Source organism: Peromyscus californicus, unplaced genomic scaffold (genome assembly GCF_007827085.1).
Source record: "Peromyscus californicus insignis strain IS unplaced genomic scaffold, ASM782708v3 Scaffold_21__1_contigs__length_65335640, whole genome shotgun sequence".
NCBI lineage: Eukaryota > Metazoa > Chordata > Mammalia > Rodentia > Cricetidae > Peromyscus > Peromyscus californicus.
Window position 1 is genome coordinate 25,925,008 of NW_026294514.1, and position 26,066 is coordinate 25,951,073.

At 50.3% G+C, this 26,066-nt stretch overlaps 1 protein-coding gene across 2 annotated transcripts; it reads left to right on the top strand.

The window, feature by feature from the left end:
• Positions 1-315: 315 nt before the first annotated feature.
• On the top strand, positions 316-26,066 carry Igfbp2 (insulin like growth factor binding protein 2). Of its 2 annotated transcripts, none has more exons than XM_052749823.1 (4): positions 316-783; positions 22,728-22,957; positions 23,682-23,822; positions 25,603-26,066. In XM_052749823.1, the coding sequence occupies exons 1-4, from the start codon at positions 399-401 to the stop codon at positions 25,765-25,767; spliced, it is 921 nt and encodes a 306-aa protein (XP_052605783.1). In that variant the 5' UTR covers positions 316-398; the 3' UTR covers positions 25,768-26,066. The 2 variants fall into 2 exon arrangements, with proteins under 2 accessions (XP_052605783.1, XP_052605784.1); XM_052749824.1 differs by lacking the exon at positions 316-783 and adding an exon at positions 1,205-1,268.

The following is a 26,066-nucleotide window of genomic DNA, read 5'->3' on the forward strand; positions in this document are numbered from 1 at the left end:
AGACAAAAGCACCGTCTCTTTCCCACTCCACGCCGATTCGACCCACGCTTGCCAAGTTACTCTTACTCTCTCGGGAGCGGGCGAGCCAAGGCTGAAGGGTGCAAAGCCGTGGTCACCGAGGAGTGGGGGGACCAGTTTAATGCCCTAGTAACGTAGGGTGGGCCAGTGGGCGTGTGCGCAAGCACGTGCCCGCACACAGGAGTGCTTTGGGGGGGTGGGGAGGGAAGGGAGTGGTCTCCAAAAGGGGGAGGGGAGAAGGCGGGGGGGGGGGCGGGGAGAAGCAGGCTTTTTAGGACCCGGCACAGGCGGGGGAGGAGAAAGAAGGCAAGGAGGCGTCTCCCGCGCTCGCCAGGACCGTGCCACCTGCCCGCTCGCCCTAACGCAGCCCACAAGCCAACATGCTGCCGAGACTGGGCGGCCCCGCGCTGTCGCTGCTCCTGCCGTCGCTCCTGCTGCTGCTGCTGCTGGGCGCGGGCGGCTGCGGCCCCGGAGTGCGCGCCGAGGTGCTGTTCCGCTGCCCGCCCTGCACGCCCGAGCGTCTGGCCGCCTGCGGACCCCCGCCCGACGGGCCCTGCGCCGAGCTGGTGCGAGAGCCCGGCTGCGGCTGCTGCTCGGTGTGCGCCCGGCTGGAGGGCGAGGCGTGCGGCGTCTACACCCCGCGCTGCGCCCAGATGCTGCGCTGCTACCCCAATCCCGGCTCCGAGCTGCCCCTGAAAGCGCTGGTCTCCGGCGCGGGGACCTGTGCAAAGAGTCGCGTGGGCGCCACCCCACAGCAGGTTGCAGGTAATGCGGACAGTGAGCACTAGTTTGGGGGGGGGGGGTGTCTCTCTCAGCTCAGCGGGGTCTCCTGACTGGCAGCCCTCACATGGGGGAAGGAGAGTCTGTCTGGACCCTGGGACTGTTGTAGACGAGAAACAGCCCAGTCCTCGATCTGATCCAGGGCGACTCAGGAGAGCGGGAACCGGAAAGATAGATTCCCGGGAGGGAGGCTAGAGGTTGAGCAGGCGGGATTTGGTGGGGTAAACGAGGAGGGAGAAGGAGACACCGTGTCACCACGGTCGTCCCTGGGTGAAAGTGATCCTCACTTCTACTCTGGAGGGACTTAGTGGTGAGGAGAGTATTGGTCAGATCTAGGGGCGGCGGGGTGGGCCTGGGGCTGGGGCTGTAGGAACTTGAAACTTACTTAGGACACAGGTTGAGTCAGTGACCACCAAGTCGAATGCTCCCCGGTGGGAAAGCTGCTGGGAGGCCGAGACCACCGGGCGCAGGTAACACCGCAGACCTCGGGTGAGAAGGGATCGCATGGAGGGACCCTTCCTTCTGGCATTGGGGGGTGAGAAGAAAAGACCTGGTGTTTTTTATAGGGTAAGGTTGCCCGTGGAGAATGGAGGGGGCTCCATCTGTGTTAACTTTGGCCCGATCGCCAGCTGCATTCCGGCACCCTGGCAGCCAAGCTGTGCGGCTGAGCATCTGGGCCTCAGGTCTGAAGGCTGGGAACAGCTTGAGAGCCGGGAAGCAAGAACCCTTAACGTGGGTGTGTGTCACACCCTACCTAAGTCTAGGGAACTCTTCCTACCCCCCAGAATGGGGGAGGTGGGGTTCTTTGTTAAGGAGCCCTTCTTTCCAAAAAAAAAAAAAAGTTAACTTGAGGAACACAATTCACTCCCCCCTCCCCCTTCTTCATTACGAAAAGCCTCCCGCCCCTTCGGTCTGGAGAAAGCTGTAATTGTTTTATTTCGTCTTGGGGACAGTGATGAATTGTGCCCACTATTCGCTAATGTTTAAAAGGAGACTTTGACCAAGTTTCTCAGAGGTGTTGGTTTAAAAGAAAGAAAGAAACGAAGGAAGGAGGGAGGGAAGGAGGGAGGGAGGGAGGGAGAAGAAAGGAAGGAAGGAAGGAAGGAAGGAAGGAAGGAAGGGAGGGAGGGAGGAAGGGAGGAAGGGAGTACAAACATTCTTGCTGCTTTTCGATTTCTTTGTGCACCCCACACTTTCCCTGGGTCTGCTATCGCCCAGCCCCAACAGAGTTAGAGGTCAGTTGAAGCCTTCTCATTCTTGGAGACATTTTTGACCTTCAGTGCAGAGCAAGGTGGGGCTTCCTCTGATTGGAGTCCCAGGCTTTCTTTCTTCTCTGCCTTGGAATTAATCCTTGACTCTTACTTCTAAATAATAATAAAAAGAAAAAAAGAAGTCCTCTTTCCACGCCCTCCCTCCTCCCCCATCACCTCTGGGGTCCCAGAATCATCTTCCTCAACAGGCCTTGCAGAATCCTTGAAATTTTGACCATGTTATCAAATCTTGGCATACTGTCCTCTCATGGTTTTAGTGCCTCCCCCGCCCCCCGCCCCCCATGGCATTCATTCTAACCCTGAAATCCACCCTTCCTGCTTCCCAAGACTCTGAAATAGATTGGAGTCTTGTGCAGGCAACAGATGTGGCAGGTTCCCTGGGTCACTTTTCCTTACAGGCGGCGGCGGTGGGGGGTGGGGTGGGGGGTGGGGTGGGGTGGGGTGGGGGAGGTGGGGTGAAGGGGGTTGTCAGGGGAGCTAGGGGACAATGAGGTGAGTTCGTGGGAAGAATGTCACTCTGGATTTTCTGCCTGGTTATGTATGGGTCTCCCTTCCACTGACTCATCCCAGCTGCTGCCTCCGCCTTCTCCCAAGCAAGGTCCAGATAGATGCCTTCCACATTTTTCTTGTGTTCCTGTCTGGAAGAGGGGGGGATTAACCAAGGTAGGGGGTGGGGTGGGAGTGGGAACTGGAAGCTGAGGAGGTACACTTGAAAACGGTGGTCAGCAGGACTGCGGGGCTATCAGAGGAGTCGTTGGGGCGGGAGCCTGGTTTTGCAAGGGCCTCTAGAAGAGGGGCAAAGATAGGGGCTTCTAGGCCCTTGGGAGAGGCTTTTTTTTTTTTTTTTTTTGAGTTGGGGCAGGGACTAGGGACTCTGTGTGGAGAATGTTGAAGTCCCAGTTGTGGGGAGGAGACATCACACACGGCCCAGACAGCTCTTAGCGATGAAGGCTGCTGCCCCCTCACTCACTGTCTTTTACCCCTCCTCCCTCCCGACTCTGAAGGCTGGGCCCCTCCCCCACGGGCAGCATTCCTCTTTGAGCAGGTTGCTTTTGAGAATTTTAAGCATACCCTCTGATTTCCACGCAGCGCACCCCAGCAGTTCCGGCTTTGCTGCTGGTCCTTTTGTCTTTGTTCCCAGGGCCTCAGGGGCTGTGTTGCTGGCTTCCTGGGGATGGCAGGAAGGCGTGGGGGGTGGGGGTGGGGTGGGCACTTCAGTGGGTAGAAGTGGCTGGGGGTGATCCTGCATCCCAAGAGGTGATGGGCTGGGCCTTTTTGGTTCATGGAAACAGAAATCAGGCTGGGAATCGGGCCCCGGGAGAAAAAAAATGAAAAGCGAACTCCGAGAACTGTCGCAAATCCATGCTTTATACAGGGTCTGGGAGGGAATGAGGTGGTGGAGTGGCAGAAGTACCTAAAAAAAAAAAAAAAAAAAAAAAAAAACTCTGGTGGGGTCACTGAATACGGGGCGGAGGCTTGGGCCAGGCTAAGCCCTTTCAGAATTTAACCAGGCTAGTTCCTCAGCAGTCCCCTGTCTCCTGTCCTCCACCCCCCCACCCACCCCCACCCCCCCACCCACCCCCACCCCCCCACCCACTCCCACCCCCCCTACCCCCACCCCCTGCTCCCGGTTTCATACAATGCAAGGGATTATGCTGAGGGGCGGGGCCGTCCAAGTGGCCGTCTGGCCCTGAGCACATATAAAGGTGCTATAGAAATGTTCAGTCATTTAAAGTCCCAGAGTGACAAGGGCCAGCCTGCTGATAGGTGATGGTGAGGGGAGGCCTGAGTCTTCAGTTACTAGGAGAGGGGGACCTGGTTTACAGTGACTCCCTTCGGCTTCAAGACTAAGGGGGAGAAAGCCACGGGACTTCTGGCTCAGAGCACACTGCTTTGCATCTTGTCTTGCATAAATTTGCATACCGAGTTCAAAAAAAACGGTAAAATAGACTCTGGAATGAGTGGGACTCACTGTCTCTGCTGATTCTTAGCGCCACCTTCCACCTCCTTGTCCGGATTCTGGACAGAACTTAGCCAGTCCGGCTAAGTAGCTGCACTCCGCTGAGGGCCTCGGAAGGGCGAGGCATGGACTAAGGCCACTGCTCTAGGACGGCTGGGGGACTCCTGGAGTTGGTTGGTTTGGGACCTGTGCAGGGTGTGGCTCTGTGTACCAAGGCGTGAGAGTCAGGGCAGTGGAGGGGGCCAGGGAGGCACATACTGTGGCCTTGGCCTGCCTTGGTCCAGGGACTGGGATTGGAAGCCGCTTCGATATCCAATCTTTGTTCCAGATTCATTCCCCACCTTTTACAAATGTCAACAATGTTCCCTGCATGGTTTCCTTTGTGTGGCGATGATGACCCAGTTCCTTAAGAGAAAGCCTGAAGGACAAATCTGTGGGCTGGCAGAGATGGCTGAGTGGGTAGCAAAGGTGTTAGTATGGCAACCTGAACTTGATCCCTGGAACCCCTGTTAAGGTGGAAGGAGAGAACCTACTCCATGAATGTCCTCTGACCTTCATACGTGTGCCATGCATGTGGGCCCAGCCTCCCACATACACAATAACAACAAATAATAAGATTTTTTAAAAAAGAAAAACTTGGCGCTTTTAATCCCAGAGGCAGAGAGGGAGGCAGAGGCAGAGGCGGATCTCTGTGAGTTTGAGGCTAGCCTGGTCTACAGAATGAGTTCCAGGACAGCCAGAGCTACACAGTGAAACCCTGTCTCAAAAAACAAACAAACAAACAAACAAACCAAGAAAAACCCTCAAAAAACAAAACAACAAAAAACAAAACAAAAAACAGAAAAAAAAAACCCACAAAGCAAAAACCTTTTGTAATGTTTCAAACTTAAAAAGCACTTTAACAAAATAGACCTAAGGATGCTCTGAGTTAGAACAGGTAGGAGAATTAGGAGAAGCGACCCACTGGCTGTGTTTATGGAAGGCTTCTCTATGAAGGGGCTCTTGGCCAACGCGGACTATTGAGTTTGCTAGGGAGCCAAAGGAAGAGGGAGGTTGGGATGGCCCTCGCTGCCAGTCTACCTTAGCGGTACATCTTAGAGTATTCAGGCAGAACATTTCCTGACGATGGGGGTCGGGTGGGACAGCTCAGTGAGAGTAACCCTATAAAAGCACTCTGGGCCTGCCGAGATGAGGACTCAGCTGATAAATAAAAACACCTGCCATGTAAGCCTGATGACTTGAGTTCAATCCCCAGAACCTGCCGTGGAAGGCGAGAACCAATCCCTTTAAATTGTCCTCTAACTTCTAGAACCGTGCAGTGGCATGTGCCCCCTCCCACCCCCCCACCCAGAATAGTAGTAGTAATTATAATAATAAATGTCACAGATTGCTTGGAAGCAGGAGTCCATCCCCCCAGCATCAGACATTTGAGGGCTTACTCGGAGAGGTCTCAGGATCGGATGAGCGTGACCCTTCACTCTTATAAAAAGTCAGATGGATTGCCATCAGGACTACCCTGCTAATGGAATGGAGAAGAGGGTAAATCACACCTGGAAGGTAGGGCCAGGGCCACAAAAGGGGTTGGGGGGGGCAGAAACCTTTAGTTCACTGGTTGGGTCTCAATGCTGCAACGGTCTACCACTGTGGCTGCATTTAGTGTTTGCCTCCTCCGTTTCCAGCTCTTTCTTGCCTCTGTCCTGACCTTGAAGTCTCTGTAGCTCCCTCCCCCTCCCCCGCCCAGACACACACACGGTTGTCTCTTCCTGTGCCTTTTCCACTGCGGGGCCCAGCTGGAATCCTTGACTACATGGTAAGTAGGTGGACAGTGTTCAGAACAAGCAGCAGCATGGATAATCTATTGGTCCCAGCCTTCTTCAGCTCCAATCAGAGGGAGGCCTGGAAGGTGACCGGAGACCGGAACGTTGAACAAAACGCAGATTCCGGAATGAAAAAGGCTGGCTGGCTGGCTGTCAGGGGAGCAGGCAGGGGCTGGGTCAGGGAATGAGACTTCCATAGACAAGGGACGTGGCACTTTGCTCGTAAGGGCGAGTACTGCTGCTTTTGCTCAAATGGAGGCAGAGAGGAGAGAGTTACAGATGTTTCACTAGGGAGCCCGAGATCTGGCTGGCAGATGTTCCAGGCCCCTCGGCGGCCTCTCTTTGTTATCTCTGGCCGGCGTTTTCCTGTGGTGGCCGGCAGCCATCCAAAGATGGGTCAGCCCCTCTTGTGTCCCTGTCCTATTTTGAAATGACTGCTTGCTTTGGGCCCAGTTTTCCTCCATCCCCCCAGGGGAGGGAAGTTTCGTCCCCTCCCGCCCCCGCTCCGGGACGGAATTTATCCTGTATAGCCCTGGCTGTCCTGGAACATGCTGTGTAGATCAGGCTGGCCTCAAACTTAGAGATCTGCCTGCCTCTGCCACCTGAGTGCTGGGATTAAATGCACACGCTGTCACCACCCAGCTAGGAAGGGAGCTTTTTGTACTTCCATCCTAGGTGCCTACATGGGCTCAGTCTTAGTATAAGAGCTAAGGTTTTCTGCCGGCTTCCTGCTGCGGAACCCTTCTTTCTACCTCTGCTCAAGTCAGGGTTGAGCTATTGGTGGAAAAATACTTTTGAGCCTATGGGCCAGAGGTTTTGTTCCTGGATACCTGTTGCATCTGGGTGGCGGTTAGGTCATGGTACACCACTGTTAGCTTTGGTGAGGGAGAGGACACCACAAAAACATAAGGGGCCAGCATGTGAGATGAGTGGGAAGATGACGAAGACAGAAGGGACACACAGTCTCTGGAGAGAAAGGACTATGCAGACAACAGTTTATGGGGGAAGTAGCCCGGCTTTTGCTTTTAAACTAACCTGGCCCCAATGCAGACACCGTATCTAACAGCCTGTGTGGTGGGTTGGATTTGATGGCACGTGTCTCTGGAATCTCAGCACTTGGGAGACAGAGGCAGGGTCAGTCAAGAGCAGAGGACAGTCTGGACTACATTGTGAGTTCCACAACCCAAACAAAGACACAAAACAAGACATGGTGAGCACGGTGAGCACGGGCCTTTCTCAGAAAACAGGTTTGGTAAAGTAGGGATAATTTTTATTTCAGGGCATGTACATTAGGCTAGTGGTGGGAAGTGTCACACACATTAGTTGTGTGTCTTCCCCAAACTAGTTGTCATACACATTAGCTGACTTAATCTTGACCAGTGACATCTTTGCTATTTTGTTAGCTGGCCCTTCCAATGAAGGCCAGTCTGGACAAGTCAGGTGGACTGCTCATTTCTTTAGGACCCAATTCCACATGTCAACTGTGCATTCGGATGCAAGATGTCCAGTCTCTTTGAACCTCTGTTTTTCTTTCTTACGTGTATATAAATCAGAAATTGGTGATGCTCATGACTCAACTGAGTTACGTTTGCATGGACATGTGTCAAAGTGGATAACGCAGCCAGGCAGATAGTTTATGCTTATTGTCTTAGGGAGGCTGAAGCAGGAGGGTTGTCATAATAAGCTTGGAGTCTCAAAACAGAATGTTTTAACTACTTTTCTGGGTTTTGTGATGACATTTCCTGACAACAGCAGCTGGAGGAAGGCAGAGTTTATTCTGGCTCAGAGTTCAAGGACACAGTCCATCATGGAGGGGAGGTCATGGCACCAGGGGTACAGCATGCAGGAAGCATAGGATAAATGCTTGTCCTCTGCTTGCTTTCTCCTATTATGCAGTTAAGGACCCTAGCCTAGGGAATGGCGCCACCCGCAGTGGGCAGGTTTTTCCATGTCAATTAAGTTGATTGTGATAACACCCCTCAGGCGCACCTAGAAGCCCATCATCTCTCATTTGATTGTAGAACTCAATGAGTTGACAAACGAGATTAGCTATTCCATAAAACAAGACAAAAAAATCAACAACAACAAAGTAGACAATATGCGTAATGCTCAGTGCTTGCTGTCTTGTGGGAGTGTCACATGATGCCTACCTCTTTACCTATAAAAGGAAGAAGTTCCATCATTCTCTGACCTATGTCCATTGAGCTTTAGAGAGTCCTTTTGTGGAAGAGGTAATGAAACTATACTTCAATGCAATACAAAACCAGCTGAGAAGAAATGGTTTGCATTTCTTATGAATGAGTTAGGCTTTTTGAGTGCATTTTGGGGCTTATGTCCAAATTTCTGGGACTGACCATTCCAGGGCTGTAGTTCACACTTGACAGTGCCCAGAGTAAAAAACCAGAGTGACAAGAGATGACCCTAGAGCTGGGACTCTTGGGTTCTTGTGCCAGCTTTTCTGTTCATTTAGCTTATGACAAAGGGTAGAGTCCTGCCTGCTTTCACCGGCCAGCCAACCTAGGGACTGAGCCTTCCAGAGCCTTCCAGAGCCTTCCAGAGCTTGGAAAGACAGAATACCTGAGGTGTCACTGGACAAGGATGGTCCTAGTGAGAAGCCCTTTCTCTGTAGGCGTTCCTCCCAGGAAGCTGGCTGGACACAGGCTTCAGAACAGTAGGGTCACACACTAACACAAGTACTCCACACACTTAGCTCATGGAGGTGTGTTCAGGGGCATGCAGTGGCCAAACCCAGTGAAGACCCCAGAGATCCCCCTCTTGGTTCCAGGGAAACAGAAATTTTCAGGTCCGGTGTCTCTGAGCCTAGGGTGCCAGGGGTTTGAGCATGACCCTGGCAAAGACTTTGGATGTTCTCTCCAGGACAACGTTTCCTTACTGCATGGTCTCCGGAGCTGACCCCACTGCTTCGATGGGGCTGCTGCCTGTCAGTTTCAGGAAGGAGTGATCCTCAGGGGCATGCTGGCCTGGGCAGGGTTTTCTGAGTACTGGGGTCTTGCCTAATGTTTGAGGAATCTGGGACCCTAGAAAGCCCTCTCTTGAGTGGTAGCCTTTATGTGCTGAGTGACAACATTTTTAGGCATCTAATTGAGGTGGGACCCTAGGCAAGTCGGGGTGGTGAGTATATATTTAGGCTGGAACCCAAAACCCTGGGGAATCTGGGGTGAATTAGACCCTGAGGGCCTTTGTGGTAGGGATGGGAAGGCGAAGCCCCTTTAGTGATGAGTTGTGAGACCAAGGATATGTGTGGGGCTTTCATTTTCTCCAGTCACTCTTCCCACAATGAGCTGAATGAGGGATTTCCCCCCCTCTTTTTCTCTAGTGGAGAATGGACCATCCCCCATCCCCTCCTCCTCCTTGGCTCCTAGCCCCCTCCCCTTCTGTTCCTTAACAAAGCCAAGGAAGATCTGGGCTGGCTCAGCCTGGGTGTCAGTCAGGACTCAGAGGGAGACCTTGCTCAGAGAGCTGGCTTTCCGGGAGAGAAGTACAGTCCACTACAGTTAGAAATTTTTTCCTCTTTTTTTTTTCCTGAGGAGGGTAGGCAGTTGGAAGCCTTGAAGCCCTTCTGGCTGTCTGCCCCACATCCCTTCCTGGCGGTTGGGAAGCAGGGCAGAAGTGAAGACTGGGGAGAAGGGGATGGGTTGGCACACCTCCAGGTGCTGGGCAGCGAAATTAGCCCACAGACCCTGGTGGAGTTGGCTGGGAGGGAAGCCTGGGGAGGTTTCTAATTAGTGGATGGCTGTAGGTGTGTTAGCCTATGTTCATTCAAGGAACTAAGCAGAGCCAGGATGTCGAGGAGGGAAGGGGGCTGGGGGCCCTGAAGGCCTTGGCAGGTTGTTGGAGCTTGGAAGACTAGAGGAGCCTATTTAGTGTGTTCGTCCTGGTGGGTTGAAAAGATGGGGGGGGGCTGGCTTCCAGCTGGCGGGTCGGAGTTAGACTGTGGGGTGGGAGAGAGTTGGTAGCCGTTAGCCAAGGTGCCATCTCGACGGGCAGACAGTGAGTCCAGGACAGTTGGAAATGCCTTGCTGCAGGCATTTCCTTCTACACAGCTCAGAGTCAGAGGAAGAAGAAATCAGGGCTGGATTCTGGGTCAAGCGCCAAGGCAAACCCATGGCCCTGGATCCTTGTTCCTGTGTTCTCTCCCACCGGAGTTAATACGTGCACACAATCAGTGGGCATACGCTGCTTCTTGGAAAAGTTCTTTTTTCCTGGGTGGCAGTCACTAAGGGAACTTATCAAAAAACATCCCGTTATGCAGCTCCCCAGGGAGTTTCTTTGGGGACTACTGTCTTTACTTCTGCACGGAGATGCCCGGCCTCCCCTGGATGCTGAACTTGCTTTCCAAAGTGCCCAAGGCCAAGAAAAGACGGAGAATAGCAGTTCCCTGGTGTCTTGAGATCTTCCCTTGTATCTGACAATGCTGACTGGTTCTGTACCAACGGTCACAGGAGGCATGCCAGGCAGGATAAAGGGGTCAAGTGGGTTGGGCTTCCTGGGTCGGAAAGGCTTTTGTGGTTGGGCGGGACCACTTGGCATATTAACTGGTAACCTGCTTCCCTAGGGGTTGAAATGTCTTGGTTGCCTTTCCTTAAGTGATCTCATGATCAGAAGGCATTCTGAGGAGTTAAGAGCGGTGTAGGCCAGCAACCTGGCTTTGGTTTGGGCCCTGCCTCTGACAAGGTAACTGTGCCGCTGGCCTTCAAACTCCAGGGCTGCTATCAAATGTGAGAGGGGCTATGAATTCATCAACCTCTTGTGACGGTTTGACAATAAACGGAGTTGTATATACAAATGACTAAGCAGAGAAACTCAAATAATCAAATGATGGTATGTATGCACACTCTGATCTCTTTCTTCTTCTTCTCTCCCCATCTCAGCAGAGGTCAGGAGGGAGTCAGGGCCTGTTCAGACGAAGTCAGATCTCAAGAATTCTGATGAGGTGTAGCATGGATCGGGGGAGGGGGGTGGTGAGGTTGGGGGTAGGGCTGGGGAGCTGACTCAGTAGGTAAATTCACTTGCTGTGGAAACAATCTGAGTTAGAATCCCCAACAACCATGTCCTAAAAAAGAAAGCTGCTGGGGTGTAGGGGTGTTGGGGGCAGAGACAGGAGGATCACTGGGGCTTGTTGGTCAGCCATTCTAGTTGAAACCCACCAAACTCCAGGTTCAGCAAATGAACCTGTCTCAAGACAGTAAGGAGACTGAGGAGGATGCCTGGTGTAGCATGTTGCTTGGCAAAGCTTTCAGTGAATCCAGAGCTTGGAGTCCATGTCTGAGGATTTCCAATGGGCAGTCATGGCCATTGAAATCTTTCCTAACTATGGTTCTTCTGATAGCTTGATGGCTCATGTATGTCCCAGAAATGAGGATCCTTTTAAAAATTATTATTATTATTATTATTATTATTATTATTATTATTATTATTACTATTATTATGTGTGTCTGTTTGTCTGTCTGGTGGGGGAGTTTGCGTATACCATGGAGCACAAGTGGAGGCCAGAGGACAACTTTGCAGAGTTGATTCTCTCCTTCTACCTTTATGTGGGTTCTGGGGAATCAAACTCAGGATACCAGGTTTGCGCAGCAAGCGCCTTTACCCACCGAGCCATCTCATTGGCCCAGACGTGCGAATTCTTGCTCAAGGCGCCATCATTTGTCTCCATCTAGTTTGGATTGTTGCCCCTTCAACCAAGAGAGCAACACGTCAAGGACGGTGATGGATGTGATGTCGTATTCGATGAGTCACAAATCAGTGAACGTTGAGTTGAAGCAAGAGGAGAGCACGGTGACCTATTTAAAGACACTTATTTATATTCAGGACACTGGCGTGCTGGTTTGAGAGTGTGGCTGGCAAGCCTGGACATCCTTGCAGGTTTTACAGTTCTTTTCTGCTTCCTCTGGGTTCAGTGTGTCAGGGTGGAGTAGCTGGGGGCGGTGTTATGGAGACCAAGAGGAGGCCATCCCGACCGGAAGGTGATGGGAGAGTGGTTGGAAAGGTCAGTAGGTATCGCTTTCTTGGACCAGGCCTGTGGGGTCACATCATCAGAATCAAATATAGCGGACGGTGGCTTGGATATAGGCCCTGGAAGAAACATGTGTCCCTCTCATCTCATGCTTTTACTGCTCACTGCTTCTTGCTTATTCCCTAACCACTCTTGCTGTTGTGGAGGCCTAGATGGTGTGATGTTAAAGAAAACAATGAATTAGGAAGGTACTCCAGGGAAGGACGGGGAATGCTCTTCGCATTAATTAGCTTTTCTAATGTTTAAGTGACAATTGATTGTATACTGTGCACCAGCTAAGAGCTGACTCTCATGCCACCTATAACACAAGAACAATAGTTTAAAAGTTAAATATTGCCCACGTTATGAAGTCAGAAGAGATGTCGACATATCTAACGCAGTTTTGAGCAGAAGACCCAGCCTTTGATCGACACTCTAGGAAGACCTTCTTAAACAGTGAGGTCCCTGAAGTGGCAGAATCCACAGAAGAGAGTCAAGCTTGGGAGGGACTGCTTCTTTGGACTGGAGGAAGAAGGCATGCGATTTTCCAGAAAAGCAAACTTCTTTTCCATCTGTGATGATGTAGAACTTTTAAAATTCTATTTATTAATTATCGAGGTTATAATTACATCACTTCTCCCTTTCCTCTCATCCCTCAAGACCCTTCCACATATCTACCTACCCTTGCTCTCTTGCACATTCATGGTCTCTTTTTAAAAAAATTACCGTTGCATATATCTGTCCATATATACATATACACACATATACGCATATACACATATACACATGCACATGCATATAGGTGCACACACACTTTCATGCACATTCCTAAATACATAAATACAACCTTCTCAATCTCTATAATGTTACTTGTATGCATTTTTCAGGGCTGACAGTTTGCTATTGGATAGCCAGGTGGTGCTCTCTTCCCTTGGGAAACTACTTCTCTCTCTGCATTCCTTAGCTGCCTGCGGTTCCTCCTCTAGGTCTGAAGCCTCGTGAGCTTTTGCCCCTTCCATGCTAGCCCAGATGTGAGAATTCCATTTAAACTATAAATGCATATTTATATACCAACTTCTGTGTATTATAGGTATTTTTAGATAATCATGTAATTCCTTACAACTGCAGTCATGAAGCCAAGAAACTCAAGAGTGATCAGAGTCTCTTTCCTCTCCAAGTCCACCTCCAGCGACATTTTCCTCTAACAAAGCCAAATCTCCTAAACAGCGCCACCAACGAGGGACCAAACATTCAAACGCCAGAGACCCTGGGGGGACATCTCATTCAAACCTCCTGAGAATTGAACTCAGGTTGTCAGGCTTGGGGACAGGCCCTTTATCAGACACTTATTCCTCCACATCTCCCCATGTTTGTTAAAGGACTAGACCTGAATTACTAGGGTGTTTTGTCCAGTGATGTCTTTTTATCAATTCAAAGTCAAGTGGCTTTGCGTCCTCGGTAGCCACATTATCCATCCTTTTTATTCCTTCAAAGATCCCTCCTAAGTTATCCCAGAGGAGATATGTGATTTCCGCCCCCTGCTATTTGTCGCTTATTTTTTCTTCTTTCTTGTGAAATTCCAATTGCCTGGATCTCTCCTCTTACCTGTTGTTGGGGAGGCAGAACAGCCCCATGGACATCTCTACCTCTTTGCATCTGCTGATCCCCCATACCACTGACCCCTTGGGCTGCCCCAGGGTACGCTTGACTCCGTTCTCTGGGCTGAGCATCTTCATTCCTTCATTTTTGTCCTTCCTGAGTCATGGACCCTCTGCCTCTGTTTCTGGGTCTTCTTCCCCTGACACATCTTTCCAACCTCTCCATGTCACAGAGAAATGGAGAGGGGCCGGTGGAGAGACTTATTGGTGGGCAAGCCATACCGGCAACATTGCATCAGTCAGTGAGAGAGGCGTTGATGCCTGCCATGTCACAGTTAAGGCCTTGTCTAGTCAGGAGTGCTCTAGGACTCTTCAAGTTCATCCTTACCCTCGTTAAGATAGGGAGGAGTGGCTGGTGGTTGTCTTAGGCTGCTCTCACTATGAATCTCTTGGTGTTCACACAGGTGAAAGCTTGTCGTTATGGCTGCTCCATATCAATTTTATGTTTTCATTTGCCAATTGTAGCACCTTCTGGTCAAGATGTTAATAATTTACAACTACAGATAGTGGAACAATCTTTTATGCACATACTTTACGCATAAGTAGACCTTGGGGGTCAGATACTTTCTTTCTGTCCCTGTAGCTTCCGGGTCCCAGTGTCCGCTAAGGCGCACACACACCTCACTTGGGTCTTTGGCCACTGAGTCACTTTGCCAGGTTCCTGGATGACGTGGGTGAGCTGGAGGAGAAATGTTCAGGACTCATGGGAAGAAGTGGAAACTGATAGTGGCTGTTTGCCGTCTTGATATCGGTTTCTCTGGCTCTTCAAGGACAACTTGGCTTGCAGAGCCCCAGAGGACCTGGGCTGAATTTGAGTATGTTTTTGTTTTCTCAAACTGTCTGCCTCAGCTCTGACCCTCCCCAGGTCTTCGCGATTCCAGGAATGAACCTGGTGTTTATAAAGCAGCCTTTTTGAGTATGCACAGGCAGGGAGGCTCCAGTGAGGCTGTGTTCACTCAGGGGGAGCCTGCAGTGTGAGGGCATGCTCTAGAAATCTCCATGGTGCCTGGCCAAGGAGGGCAGTCCCTCTGCATGTGTGTAAGCATCCATATGTGTCCCTCTACAAACCCAGGAGCCAATGGGGAGACAGCTTGAAGTATTTACCCGAGGCTGTCTTGCTCCAATAGAAGAGATCTCTTTTTCTTCTCACCACGGACTTCAAGAAAGCCCCATAGAAGAATCACAGAAAGATGGAACCCTAGAAATGCCAGTGTTTGAGGGTTCTTGTTTGAAATACAGGTTCCTTGGTCCTAGCCCAGGCTTGGTGCTTCTGGATCTCCAGGGCTTGGGTCCAGGACTGTATTTAAAGGTTTCAGATGATCCCTCTTGTACAGTTACGTTTGGACACCGTGACCTAGCCTAACTGCCCGACTTACAGATGAACAACACACTGATGCCTAGTCCTGCTCAGCACCCAGCCTGGCATCACTCCCAGCACCAAGGGCAGTAAATTCAGGGTCAGAACCATGTCCTTTGACTTGCAAGGCAGCCCTGCTTCTCCAACCACGCTAGAACTGAGTCAGCCTTTGGAGCTCAAAGACCTGTGTTGCAAGAATATGGCGGGATGGAGGGGGTTCCTCAGGCAAGTGGTCAGTGCTCTGCCCTTTTGTTGTGCTCTGGTGCCTTGCTCTCCCACACAGGGAGGATGGCATGTGCCTCCTCAGCTTTCCACTTGACAGTCTTTTCCGAGCAATAGCTATAGGATGGTCCCTGAGGCTGTGGATCTAAACACTGACCAAGCCATTTCCTTCCACAAGCATGATTCTGAGAGGAGGGCTGTCTGTTGTGGTCCACTGGACAAGGAGACATTCTTCTCGAGTGTGACCATGGTGGTGGTGCCCAAGAGATGCCAGGCTTTACTTGACTGGCTTTGGATTCTGGGAGTAAGGGGGGACGGGGTCAAGGATGAGAGTTAGGACAGAAGCTGGATGTCAGCAGAGGGTAGATGGACCAACCAACCCAGAGAGGGTCACTCGGTAACTAAAGTAGACTGTGTCCTGGGGACTAACTTATACCATGACAAACATCCCTTTACACTGTTAAGAATCAGATACGCCATGCACCATTTGGAATTTAGGAACACTCGAGTACTGTTCGGAATTCAGGTACCTCTGTGCACCGTTCTGTATTCAGGCATCCCTGTGCACCGTTCAGAATTCAGGCATCCCTGTGCACCGTTCTGTATTCAGGCATCCCTGTGCACCGTTCTGTATTCAGGCATCCCTGTGCACCGTTCTGTATTCAGGCATCCCTGTGCACCGTTCTGTATTCAGACATCCCTGTGCACCGTTCTGTATTCAGGCATCCCTGTGCACCGTTCTGTATTCAGACATCCCTGTGCACCGTTCTGTATTCAGGCATCCCTGTGTACCGTTCCGTATTCAGACATCCCTGTGCACCGTTCTGTATTCAGGCATCCCTGTGCACCGTTCTGTATTCAGGCATCCCTGTGCACCATTCAGAATTCAGGCATCCCTGTGCACCGTTCTGTATTCAGGCATCCCTGTGCACCATTCTGTATTCAGGCATCCCTGTGCACCGTTCTGTATTCAGACATCCCTGTGCACCGTTCTGTATTCAGGCATCCCTGTGCACCGTTCTGTATTCAGGCATCCCTGGGCACCGTTCTGTATTCAGGCATCTCTGTGTACTGTTCTGTATTCAGGCATCCCTGTGCACCGTTCTGTATTCAGGCATCCCTGTGTACCATTCTGTATTCAGGCATCCCTGTGCACCGTTCTGTATTCAGGCATCCCTGGGCACCGTTCCGTATTCAGGCATCCCTGTGCACCGTTCCGTATTCAGGCATCCCTGTGCACCGTTCCGTATTCAGGCATCCCTGTACACTGTTCTGGATTCCAGAGCCAGAGGCCACTGCTGCCTGCTGTCCTGGACCTATTGAAAAAATGACGGGGGAAAATACAATGTCACTTCAAAAGACCAAGGTCTTCAGGTTAAATATTAACTAAACAAACAAGTGGGGCTCCCTTTCTTCTCGCTCCCTTACTTCCTGCAGCGTGTGCTGGGGAATGGTTGCCATGACGGTGAGTGTAGTGGTAGTGATCAGCCATCTAAAGGGAGTGGCTTCCAATTTTCACTAACACAATCTGTTTCCTATGTGTACTGGACATTTACCCATGCATGCTGGGTACTTCTGGCCCGCCCCTCCCCCCGGTCTTCTTCCCTCCCGTTCCTTCCCTCCTGGCATAAATTCTGTAAATCAAATGAATTTAGGCAAGCCCAATCTTGCCCAAAGACCTCTGTTTAGCAGCAGAGAGCTTTGCTGTTTAGCCACATATAGGATTTATAACTAGTCTGGGCGTAGAGTTCCATAGTGGAGTATGCAGTTCGAGGCTGCAGGACTCGGGGCTCCATATCCAGAACCACAAAAGAAAAACAAAGCAAAATCATCTACTTTAAACTTCCACTCCATGCAAGGGTCTCCTTAAAAACCAACCAACCAACCAACATGTACATAAACTAAACAAACAAATAGGCACCTCTTTCTCTCTCCTGTCTCCCTACTTCCTGCAGTGTGTGCTAGTCCCCAGAACTGCAAAAAGTGAAAAATAAAAAACAAAACATAGAATATACTCCTCCACCCCCCCCCCCAAATCAAACTGAGGGGGCTAGTGAGCTGACCCAGCAGTTAAGATTACTTGCTGCCCTCACAGAGGACCCAGGTTTGATTTCAAGCACCCACGTTATGGCTTACAACAATCTAACTCCAGTTCCAGGGAGTATCTGAAACCCTCTTCTGGCATCTGCAGATATTGCGTGCACATGATGTACTGACATACATGCAGGAAAAAAAAAATCCGTATTATACATATAATGAAATAAATAATAAAATCTTAAAAATCAAAATGGAGAAATATCAGAGCCAAGGATACTGGGCAACTGTCATCTAATTAGTTTTTTCCATGTATTTGATGATTCTATTATTAAATATAAGCTACTTTCCCCCCTACATGCAGATAATCCTACATTTACGCAGTCAAGAAACAGATCATCCATCCATGTTGTAGAAAGCTTGATTTTTCCCGTAATGGAAGTTTGAATGAGGAGAGTAATAAAATGATATCATGTTTAGATTGCAGCCATTATTCTCACTGCTCCGACTTAAGAGTTGTGAGATCAGGAAAATTAAAGAGTTTGGCCAAAGCCATGGAAGAAAGATAGCTCATGAGTGTGGAACTCCGTCGGTTGGTTCTGGGGGTGCTTTGCTCGTTTGAGTTTGATGATGAATTGTCTGTTGCCATGGATATTAGTAGAGAAGTTGCCTGAGGAGGAAGAGGGCCAGCAGATGTCCAGGTTAAGCAGATGTCCAGGTTAAGTGCATTTTTGAAGGGATTGTCCGCAGAGGGGCCATGTGAGTTCTGTGTCCAGCCAGAGCAAAGTTAGGCAAGCATCCAGCACTCAATTCTTGTGCTCTGATGCTCAGGGGCGATTGATTGCATCAGGTCTGGAAGGCCAGCGCCTGTTGAAGACTGAGGGTCTTCACCTCAGTGGTGCCTGAGCTCCAAGAGTGTGGGATCCAAATGAGATAGAAGGCTGGGAAATAGTTTAGAATAAATACAAGGCAGAAAAGGGGAAGGCTAGTTGGTTCACTAGGAAGATGGTGATGGCTTGGGGGTAAGGGCTCATTTTCTGACTATACTAGATAAGGACCAGGGCCAAGTACTCAAAACAAAGGGTTGCTTTTAGGTTCTTGGGGTTTGTTTTGCTAATAACGCTTTAGAATTTCCCACAGATCATGAACCATGGACTTCCAAGTGGAGCAGCGGGACCAGAACCTGGCCCTGGAAGAAAGCAGGCCTCTAGAAAACATGGAGATTTTGATTCATTGAGTAAGGTCCTCGATGCTCAAACAGGATTGCCTTAGAGAGAGAGAGGGACGCGCCATAACTAAGTCTTAAAACTGTTGTATGGATGCATGAATGAACTGGACATGGAGCCCTTTTCTGATGTCTGCCTCCAGCTGGGCTCCCTGGCCAGGTTAGTAAGTGTCGGTCAAAGGACGACATGGGTCCCTGTACCAGGTGTGAAGCTCCTCTGATGATGGCAGAGTGTGTTTGCTCCTGTAGACCCAGATGGACCTGGGCCTCAGGTTTGCCAGTTCTAAAATAGGGTAAGCCATCTGTTCCCTTTCATCTCAGCTGCCTGTTTCATTTCCACATGTCTAAAGTGGGATGATGTGGTCGTTCAGCAAGGTCAGGGAAAAGGGAGTTTCCCATGCTCTTCAGACCCTCCTCCATTCAGGGCTCTGATTTCGTTTATTCCATTGCCTACCTTCCTTCTTTTTGAAAAAGTTTCAGTTTTTGCATGTTAATATAATTGTGAGATTCCATGTTGATCCGTTTCCTTAGTTGCTATGTTGGGGAGAACAGCCAAGGCTTACCAACGGTAGGGGGACGTCTCAAGGTCCCTTCAGGGGCCTTGCAAGTCCCTACCGATTACCTCGGAGGCTTTCCCACCTAGATCATGGGAGTGCTTAAGAAATGTTTCCTGCAGTGACCTCTGTACATAGCCTGCTAAGCTGCATGTATAAGTGGTTGCTTAATAAATACTATTCTGGATCTAACTTTCTTAGGCAGAAAAGAATGCAACTTGGTATTTTTGTTCTGAGGCAACATTCCATCTGTAGCTGAAATTCCCTATTTGGAATGTTTTCCTGTGGGTCACTTCTATAGCCTATAAGAAAGTGTATGGGGTTGGGGATTTAGCTCAGTGGTAGAGCACTTGCCTAGCAAGCCCAAGGCCCTGGGTTCAATTCTCAGCTCCAAAAAAAAAAAAAAGAAGAAGAAAAAGAAAATGTATGATGGGAAGCAGCGGGGTGGGGGGTGGGGGTGGGGTCCTTGTTCAGGTGAGGTGGGGGCCAATATGGAGAAATAGCATCTATGAGCTTATCCAGATACTCCCATCATGCTTAATTCCACATACAACATGAACAGCTCTTGGGAATCATTCTAGCAAGATCCAGAAGCTGGAAGCCATTTGCTTTTTACTGACGGTCACTGGAGGCACAGGGAGCTTAAGGAATTTGTTCGGGACTTCAAAGCTGAGTAGGAAAGGGACTGTAGGCTCAGTCAATCAGACTTTGGTCTTGAACCTTTGAACACCTTTGGCCAGGGATACTGACAAGGCACGGGGCCTTTCTCAGCCTACCATCCCTTTCCTCTCTACTTGCCAGCATGTGTCGTTCCTCTTCCTCCGGCTCCTGCTTCAGGATGTATTTGCTTGGGTCCGTCCGGCAATCTGTTCCAGAGAAGGAAATGGATGTCCTGCTGCCTTTAAAAGGAGCCTGTGTCAGCAAGCCATGCCTGTGGATTTCCCCATCTTATTGGCGTGTTTGCTGGTGGTAGTGAGATCAATAAAGGGAAACAATGAAACATGCCCTTGACTCCAGATGGCCTCTGTGAGGATGGACAAACGGACTTTCACCTTGGGGAGGCTGGGGACCTCTCAGGACAGGAAGCCAACTAGTCTCCCAGGAGAGAGCTGCCCAGCTGACCCTGGTCTTCTGGGGCCTGGATCCAGCAAGGATCACATTAGGACATTGCATGAACCTTAGGCCTTTTCACCTTTGTGGGCCCTTCCATTAAAAAAAGCATTTTAAAATGATAACGTCTGGCCTTATAAATGCAAGTCTATCAGTATTATATGTTAAGACTATTTGATTTAAAAAGTTAATATTTTTTTATCTTCTGACCTTAAGGTGAACAAAAACATTTTCCAGGCTTCTACATCCTGTGTCTGCTGTGTCTAATGGATAAGTTTGCCTGGCCTGTAGACGCCAAACCCAAGTATCTAGCATCTGAGAGTGCCGGTCTCTTTGCAGATATGACTCCAGGATTGGCAGAGGGTGTTCTGGGCATTCAATATTGGACTGACCTTGACTCAGCCGAGGGATTCTTCTTTGGCTACTGTCTGTGGTTTAAGTGCCCGGGAGGGCTTGGAAACAATAGATTGGCAAGCTGAGTGCTCTGGATGCACTGGGAAGACCCTGTGCCCTGTTCCATGGAGCTGTGGACTAGTGTGACTGGGTGGAAGTTGGGTGGGGGTGGGGGAGTTAGCTATTGCAGGAGAGCTAGAGCTACCCTGCATGGAGCCTAGTCATTTCGGCATTGGGCTGGGAAACCCCTGGCCCTTGGGGTAAGGACTGACCAGAACAGTGCATGATGTTTTGAAGGTTAATTATCAGGAACCGGTGAAGAGCTCTCAGCATTTCAGAGGTCTCATGTTTCCCAAGGTTTGGCTCATTTCAGATCTCCTTAAACGTTTCTTCAGGGCTCCTGCCCTCTACCTCTGTATCCAACAAAGAATGCAAGGGTTGTGTTTATCGGGGTTCCCAGCTGCATGAAGGGATGGTGTGGAACAAACCTTCCCTGATTGCTTTTGGATGCTAAGGCACCTCTCGGCAGCAGGGGTAGCTATCAACACTGGTACCCAGTACTGTACCTGGTGTGGAAGAGCTGAGCTTCATCTAGTTTCTAATGACTCAAACAGGGCAGTACACTTTACCTTTTGCAGTTAATTCTGCCTCTTTCCAACTCATGGTACTGCCTAGGAGCAGGACCACGGGTGCCCTCTGTACGGAATGGATGCTGAAGGGTCCTCTGGGAGCTACATGCCTTAACGTTCCCACAGAAGTACTTTAAGTGTTATCCCATTTGGGGACAGGGACTATAAAGCTTTTGAGTGAGCATTAGAAGCAGGGCTGAGTGATACAAGATTTGTTAGAAACACCTAGGTTTTACCGGGACTCCTGGACTATGGCTGGACTGACAGTACATGTCCCTGGTTGCAAACCTGACCCTCCCAATTCCCCTTCTGTCGATCTACCCTGGAAAGACATGAGTGAGCCAGGCTGAGACTGCAAGCTCAGGGCTGCTTCTAGAGTCCCCTGCATGCAGCAGGTTGTAAGATGGTCTCAAGAGACTGAAAGGCTGTTCTCTAGCAGAAAGCTCGATTAGGTTTCGTGCCTTGTGAGAAGCTAAATCTACAGAGTCAGTGCTATCCTACGTAGTTCCTGTGTTGAGGCCTCTCAGTGGGATGGGGTGCAACACACAGGTAGATGTCAAAACAAAGAAAAGCCGGTGGGATTAGTACTGTAGCAGCCTAGGAGCAAAGGACTATGGGAATTTCATCAGGGATGCATGAGCGGATGAAGAGTGACAGGAGTGCTGGAGCCTGGTTCTCACTGGCAGGTGGCTGTCTGCCTTGTACTCCCTTGCCAACCGTGCTGTGGGAACCCACAACTGACTCAGTTTCCCAGTTTGAATCTGAAGTCTATTCTGAGTCAGTTGTGGGCTCCCACACCGTGCCGTAGCTCAGGGAGCTCATGGTAGTAGTTTTAAACCTCAGTCCTGTTCAGACCAGAGATGAAGGAGAATTTAAACTTGGGATGGTTGTGGGTGTGTCTGGTAGATTCTGATGGACCCAGGGATGACCTATTTCCATTCCGTGTTGAGAGTTTTGTGGCTGTCTTCATCCTTCTGGGCTCCTATGTCCCAGCTTTGGAGAATGAGGGCAGAACTGAGGATGACTCTCCCATTTCTCTGGAGTCACACAGCTTGAGTTCGACTCCTGGGTCCATCACTTACCGGGGTCATCGTGATCTTGGTCAAATACAGTACCCGGCTTCCGTGAGCTCCAACTCGTGTATGAAAGATGAGGGATGCCAGTGGAGCCTCTGTCCATTTATCACTGCTTAGATGTCCCATGGAAGCAGCTTCAGAGGAGGAACGCATTATTTGGGGTGCTAGTTTCAGGGGACTTCATCCACCATCGAGAGAGGTGTGGTGCCATAGGAGGCTTGTCGCATCACAGTCTGAACCAGAAAACAGACCGGAAACGGAAGCAGGGTGGGCCCTAACCCTCAGAGTTCCACCCCCAGCAATTCCCCTCTACGAGCCAGGCTCCACAGCCTCCCTCAACAGTGCCACCAACCAGGAGAGCAAGAGTTCAAACATACGAGTCTGTAGGGGAACATTTTGTATCCAATCCATAATATCTCCTAAAGAGTTACTGTGTGACTAGATGACTAGTCCAGCTAAGTTGTGGAGCATGAGCCACGGACGTAGCTGTCACTCTTGAGCTGTTAGGCTTCTCCCTTATTCTTACAGCCACCCTCCTTTAGGGTAGGCTTCAGCAAGCCCCATCTCTCTGGGGAGCTGAATCGGGCGTGTCTCCTCTTCTCTGCAGACACTGGTGATGACCACTCTGAGGGAAGCCTGGTGGAGAATCACGTGGATGGGACCTTGAACATGCTGGGAGGTGGAGGCAGTGCTGGCCGGAAGCCCCTCAAGTCAGGCATGAAGGAGCTGGCTGTGCTCCGGGAGAAGGTCACCGAACAGCACCGGCAGATGGGCAAAGGTGGCAAACACCATCTCAGCCTGGAGGAGCCCAAGAAGCTGCGGCCACCTCCTGCCAGGGTCAGTGGAGGAATGGGGTTCGATGGAGGAAGGGGCCTGTGGAAAGGGAGCCTCACCCTTGGGAAGGATGTCACACCGTGTCCTGCATACTCTGCCACAAATGAGCAAACAAACAAAAAACGAACAGTGTCATTGACATACTTGATGACCTGGGAGCCACATGGCACTTCTTTCCCTAACACGGATTCGACATGGTTTCTTGACATCTCTCCTAAAACCTTCCCATGTCCGTTGGACTTTGGAAAACTGGGAGAGAAAAATCCAGAAGTGCAAATGAAGCCGCTCCCCTGTATTGTGATGAGTTTCTCACCAGCTCAGCTTCACTATCTGGGCAATTGACCCTGGTTAGGTTATGTTAGGGAATAGAGCTTGAGCCATTGGCTAGGGTATTGACTACAGGGACAGCATTTGAATTGGGCTGGGGTATAAACTGTCTAGGAACAATGTCTGAATTGGATTGGGCCATGACTTGAGACATAAACTCTAATCTTTCAAGGAGAGCCCACTTTGACTCATTCAAGCTGTTGTCTGTCAGAGTTTGAAGAGAGCAGGGAAAATTCACAGCCATGTGACTTTCTAGAGGGGTAGGAGGGCACAGTGGGGTTGGTTGCCACACATGTTGCCCTACTAGCCGCTTGGTGTGGAGGGAGTTTATGAGACCTTGTCTAGTGCTGGGGTTTTGTGGGCTCATTTTTCTCACCCCAGGTGTCCATTTTGCATTTAGACCCCTTGCCAGCAGGAATTGGACCAAGTCCTGGAACGCATCTCCACCATGCGCCTTCCGGATGACCGGGGCCCTCTGGAACACCTCTATTCCTTACACATCCCCAACTGTGACAAGCACGGCCTGTACAACCTTAAACAGGTGAGTGTGGGTGCCAGCCTGGGCTGGGGAGGCCCTTCCTTAGCCCTGAGCCCTGCTGTGCTTAGGCCGCACTGAACCTGCTCGTCCTCTTGGAAGCTGAGAGCTGAGCCTAGATGCAGGCTTCTGTAACCAAGAGGATGATGCATCAGCTCCAGGAGGCTGCCCTCTTGGTCCTCAGGCAGGTCAGGGCTGACTCCACTCTCCCAGCTGTTTTCTGTCTGTCGGGTGTCTGTCAGGAAGGAGGGCCCTGGAGAAGTGAGAGAAGTCGGTTTAAGCCCTCTTGCTTCAGTTTCTCCTGAGAGCTGACCCCTGGGCCAACCCTCCGCCAGAAGCTGTCACTTAGTAGGTTGGCCAGGAACCTACAGTTTGCCTTTTAAGAGGCTGCCATGGGTTGCTAAAGGTCCATGAACTGTATTCTCAGAATCACCAATTTAGTCATTGACCAAGTAGCCTCTTTGGTGCCTAGGTATCTCGAGAGATGGGAAATTGGGGAGTTAAGTACTAAAAATCTAGTTCTAAACATAGTAGTTGGTACCTTAGTAAGAGTTAAGGAAGTTTGAGTAAACTCCCAGGAACCTCTACCCTCCTGCTTCTCTGTATGTATAAGTCCTTTTAGGTGGTCCACCCCTCGTTTCCTCCTCCACCTCACAACCTCTTACAGGGGAAGAAGCCATACATTTTCTTGACGGAGGAGAAGGGAGGGGGCAGGGGATGTGGTTGGCAGGAGTCGGGGTGTGGTGGGGACAGTGGGGACTGGACTGTCACCCTGTTAGTAAACAGACTACCTTAGACCTCAGTGCATGTGGGATTGTCTGGGCAGCTTTAAAAAAATTTAGTTGCCGGGTTTTTGTGTGAGAGATTTGGATCTTTTGGGTGTGGGGTATTTTATAGAACTCTTCTGGTGATCTTACTGGCCATCAGGGTTCACTTAAAGAGGGGATGCGTGGAGCCAGCAGCTGGGATACTACAAGACTCTTACTGTTCTTTTTTGGGTCTTGCTTCCTCGACTCTATCATCGTCCAGCCCCTCCAATATGACGCCAGCCTTAGAAGCTGTTTGTAGGTCTTTCCCTCCAAGTGTAAGCTAATTGCTTCAGTTGGAACTTGGAAGAAATAAAGAAGACATCTAATGAGCAACAGATGTTCTCATGTACCCCCTGAGCCACCAAACCCATTTATAACAGTGATCCCTGAAGCTTATATGATAAGGTCAGGGACCCTGGATAGGAACATTCCCAGGTCAGATCTCAGCTCTCTCCCTAGGAGCCAGGGACAAGTCACTTAAGTAATCTTTGCTTCAGGTTCACGGCTGTAAAGTAGGGTGTTGATGGTGCCTTATACACAAAGTGGTCGTCAGAATTATAGATGTCACTAGACTGTCGATGTGACTCCATGTCAGTGGGTGGAATATCTGGCTCGTACAGTGCCCGGCACACGCTCCATCGTGATGTGAGGGTTTTCATCTTACAACGTGGCTACACTCTAGTCTGGGTTTCCCACTGAAGCTGAGTCACTTCTTGGTCTTAGTGTCTCCAGCAGCCCTGGCGATGAGCACAGCCCCTGTCCCTACAGTTTCAGCACCCTGCTGAAGCTGGTTGGCCACGAAGCATTTTAGGGCCACCTGTATAGGAATCTGCATTTTGACAAGCTTCCCAGTGCTCACTTATGGCAAGGAAAGACCGCTGTGTCATAGCCCAGCACCTGGGAACTGGTCAGCCCTGGGTTGCAAGCTAAGGTGGCTTTTGGGGGGATCTTTACCTTTTTCTCTTCTTACCTCTCAGTGCAAGATGTCTCTGAATGGACAGCGTGGAGAGTGCTGGTGTGTGAACCCCAATACCGGGAAGCTGATCCAGGGAGCCCCCACCATTCGGGGAGACCCCGAGTGCCATCTCTTCTACAATGATCAGCAAGAGGCTGGTGGGGCTCATGCCCAGAGGGTGCAGTAAAACCACAGCCAGTCCGTGCCTGGCTCCCCCACCCCAAACACCGGCAGAAATGGAGGGTGATGGGTGTGGAGGATTTCCCAGTTTCGACACATGTATTTATATTTGGAAAGAGACCAACACTGAGTGAGCTCAGAAGCCCCCCTCCCCCTCCCCAGCTGCAGATGACCTGTACCTCTATTCCTGCTTCTATGAGGGAGGGAAAAGGGTGTGCTGGGTACAGGCTTGGGAATGGGGAAAGAAATTTTTATTTTTGAACCCCTGCGTCTCTTTTACTTAAGATTAAAGGAAGGAAAAATAAA

Excerpts from the sequence above, each read along its gene's own strand:
- Igfbp2 (XM_052749823.1), top strand. The coding sequence starts at position 399 with ATGCTGCCGAGACTGGGCGGCCCCGCGCTGTCGCTGCTCCTGCCGTCG. Across the intron at positions 784-22,727 it reads CACCCCACAGCAGGTTGCAG|ACACTGGTGATGACCACTCT; the intron begins GTAATGCGGACA and ends TCTTCTCTGCAG. Across the intron at positions 23,823-25,602 it reads GCCTGTACAACCTTAAACAG|TGCAAGATGTCTCTGAATGG; the intron begins GTGAGTGTGGGT and ends CTTACCTCTCAG.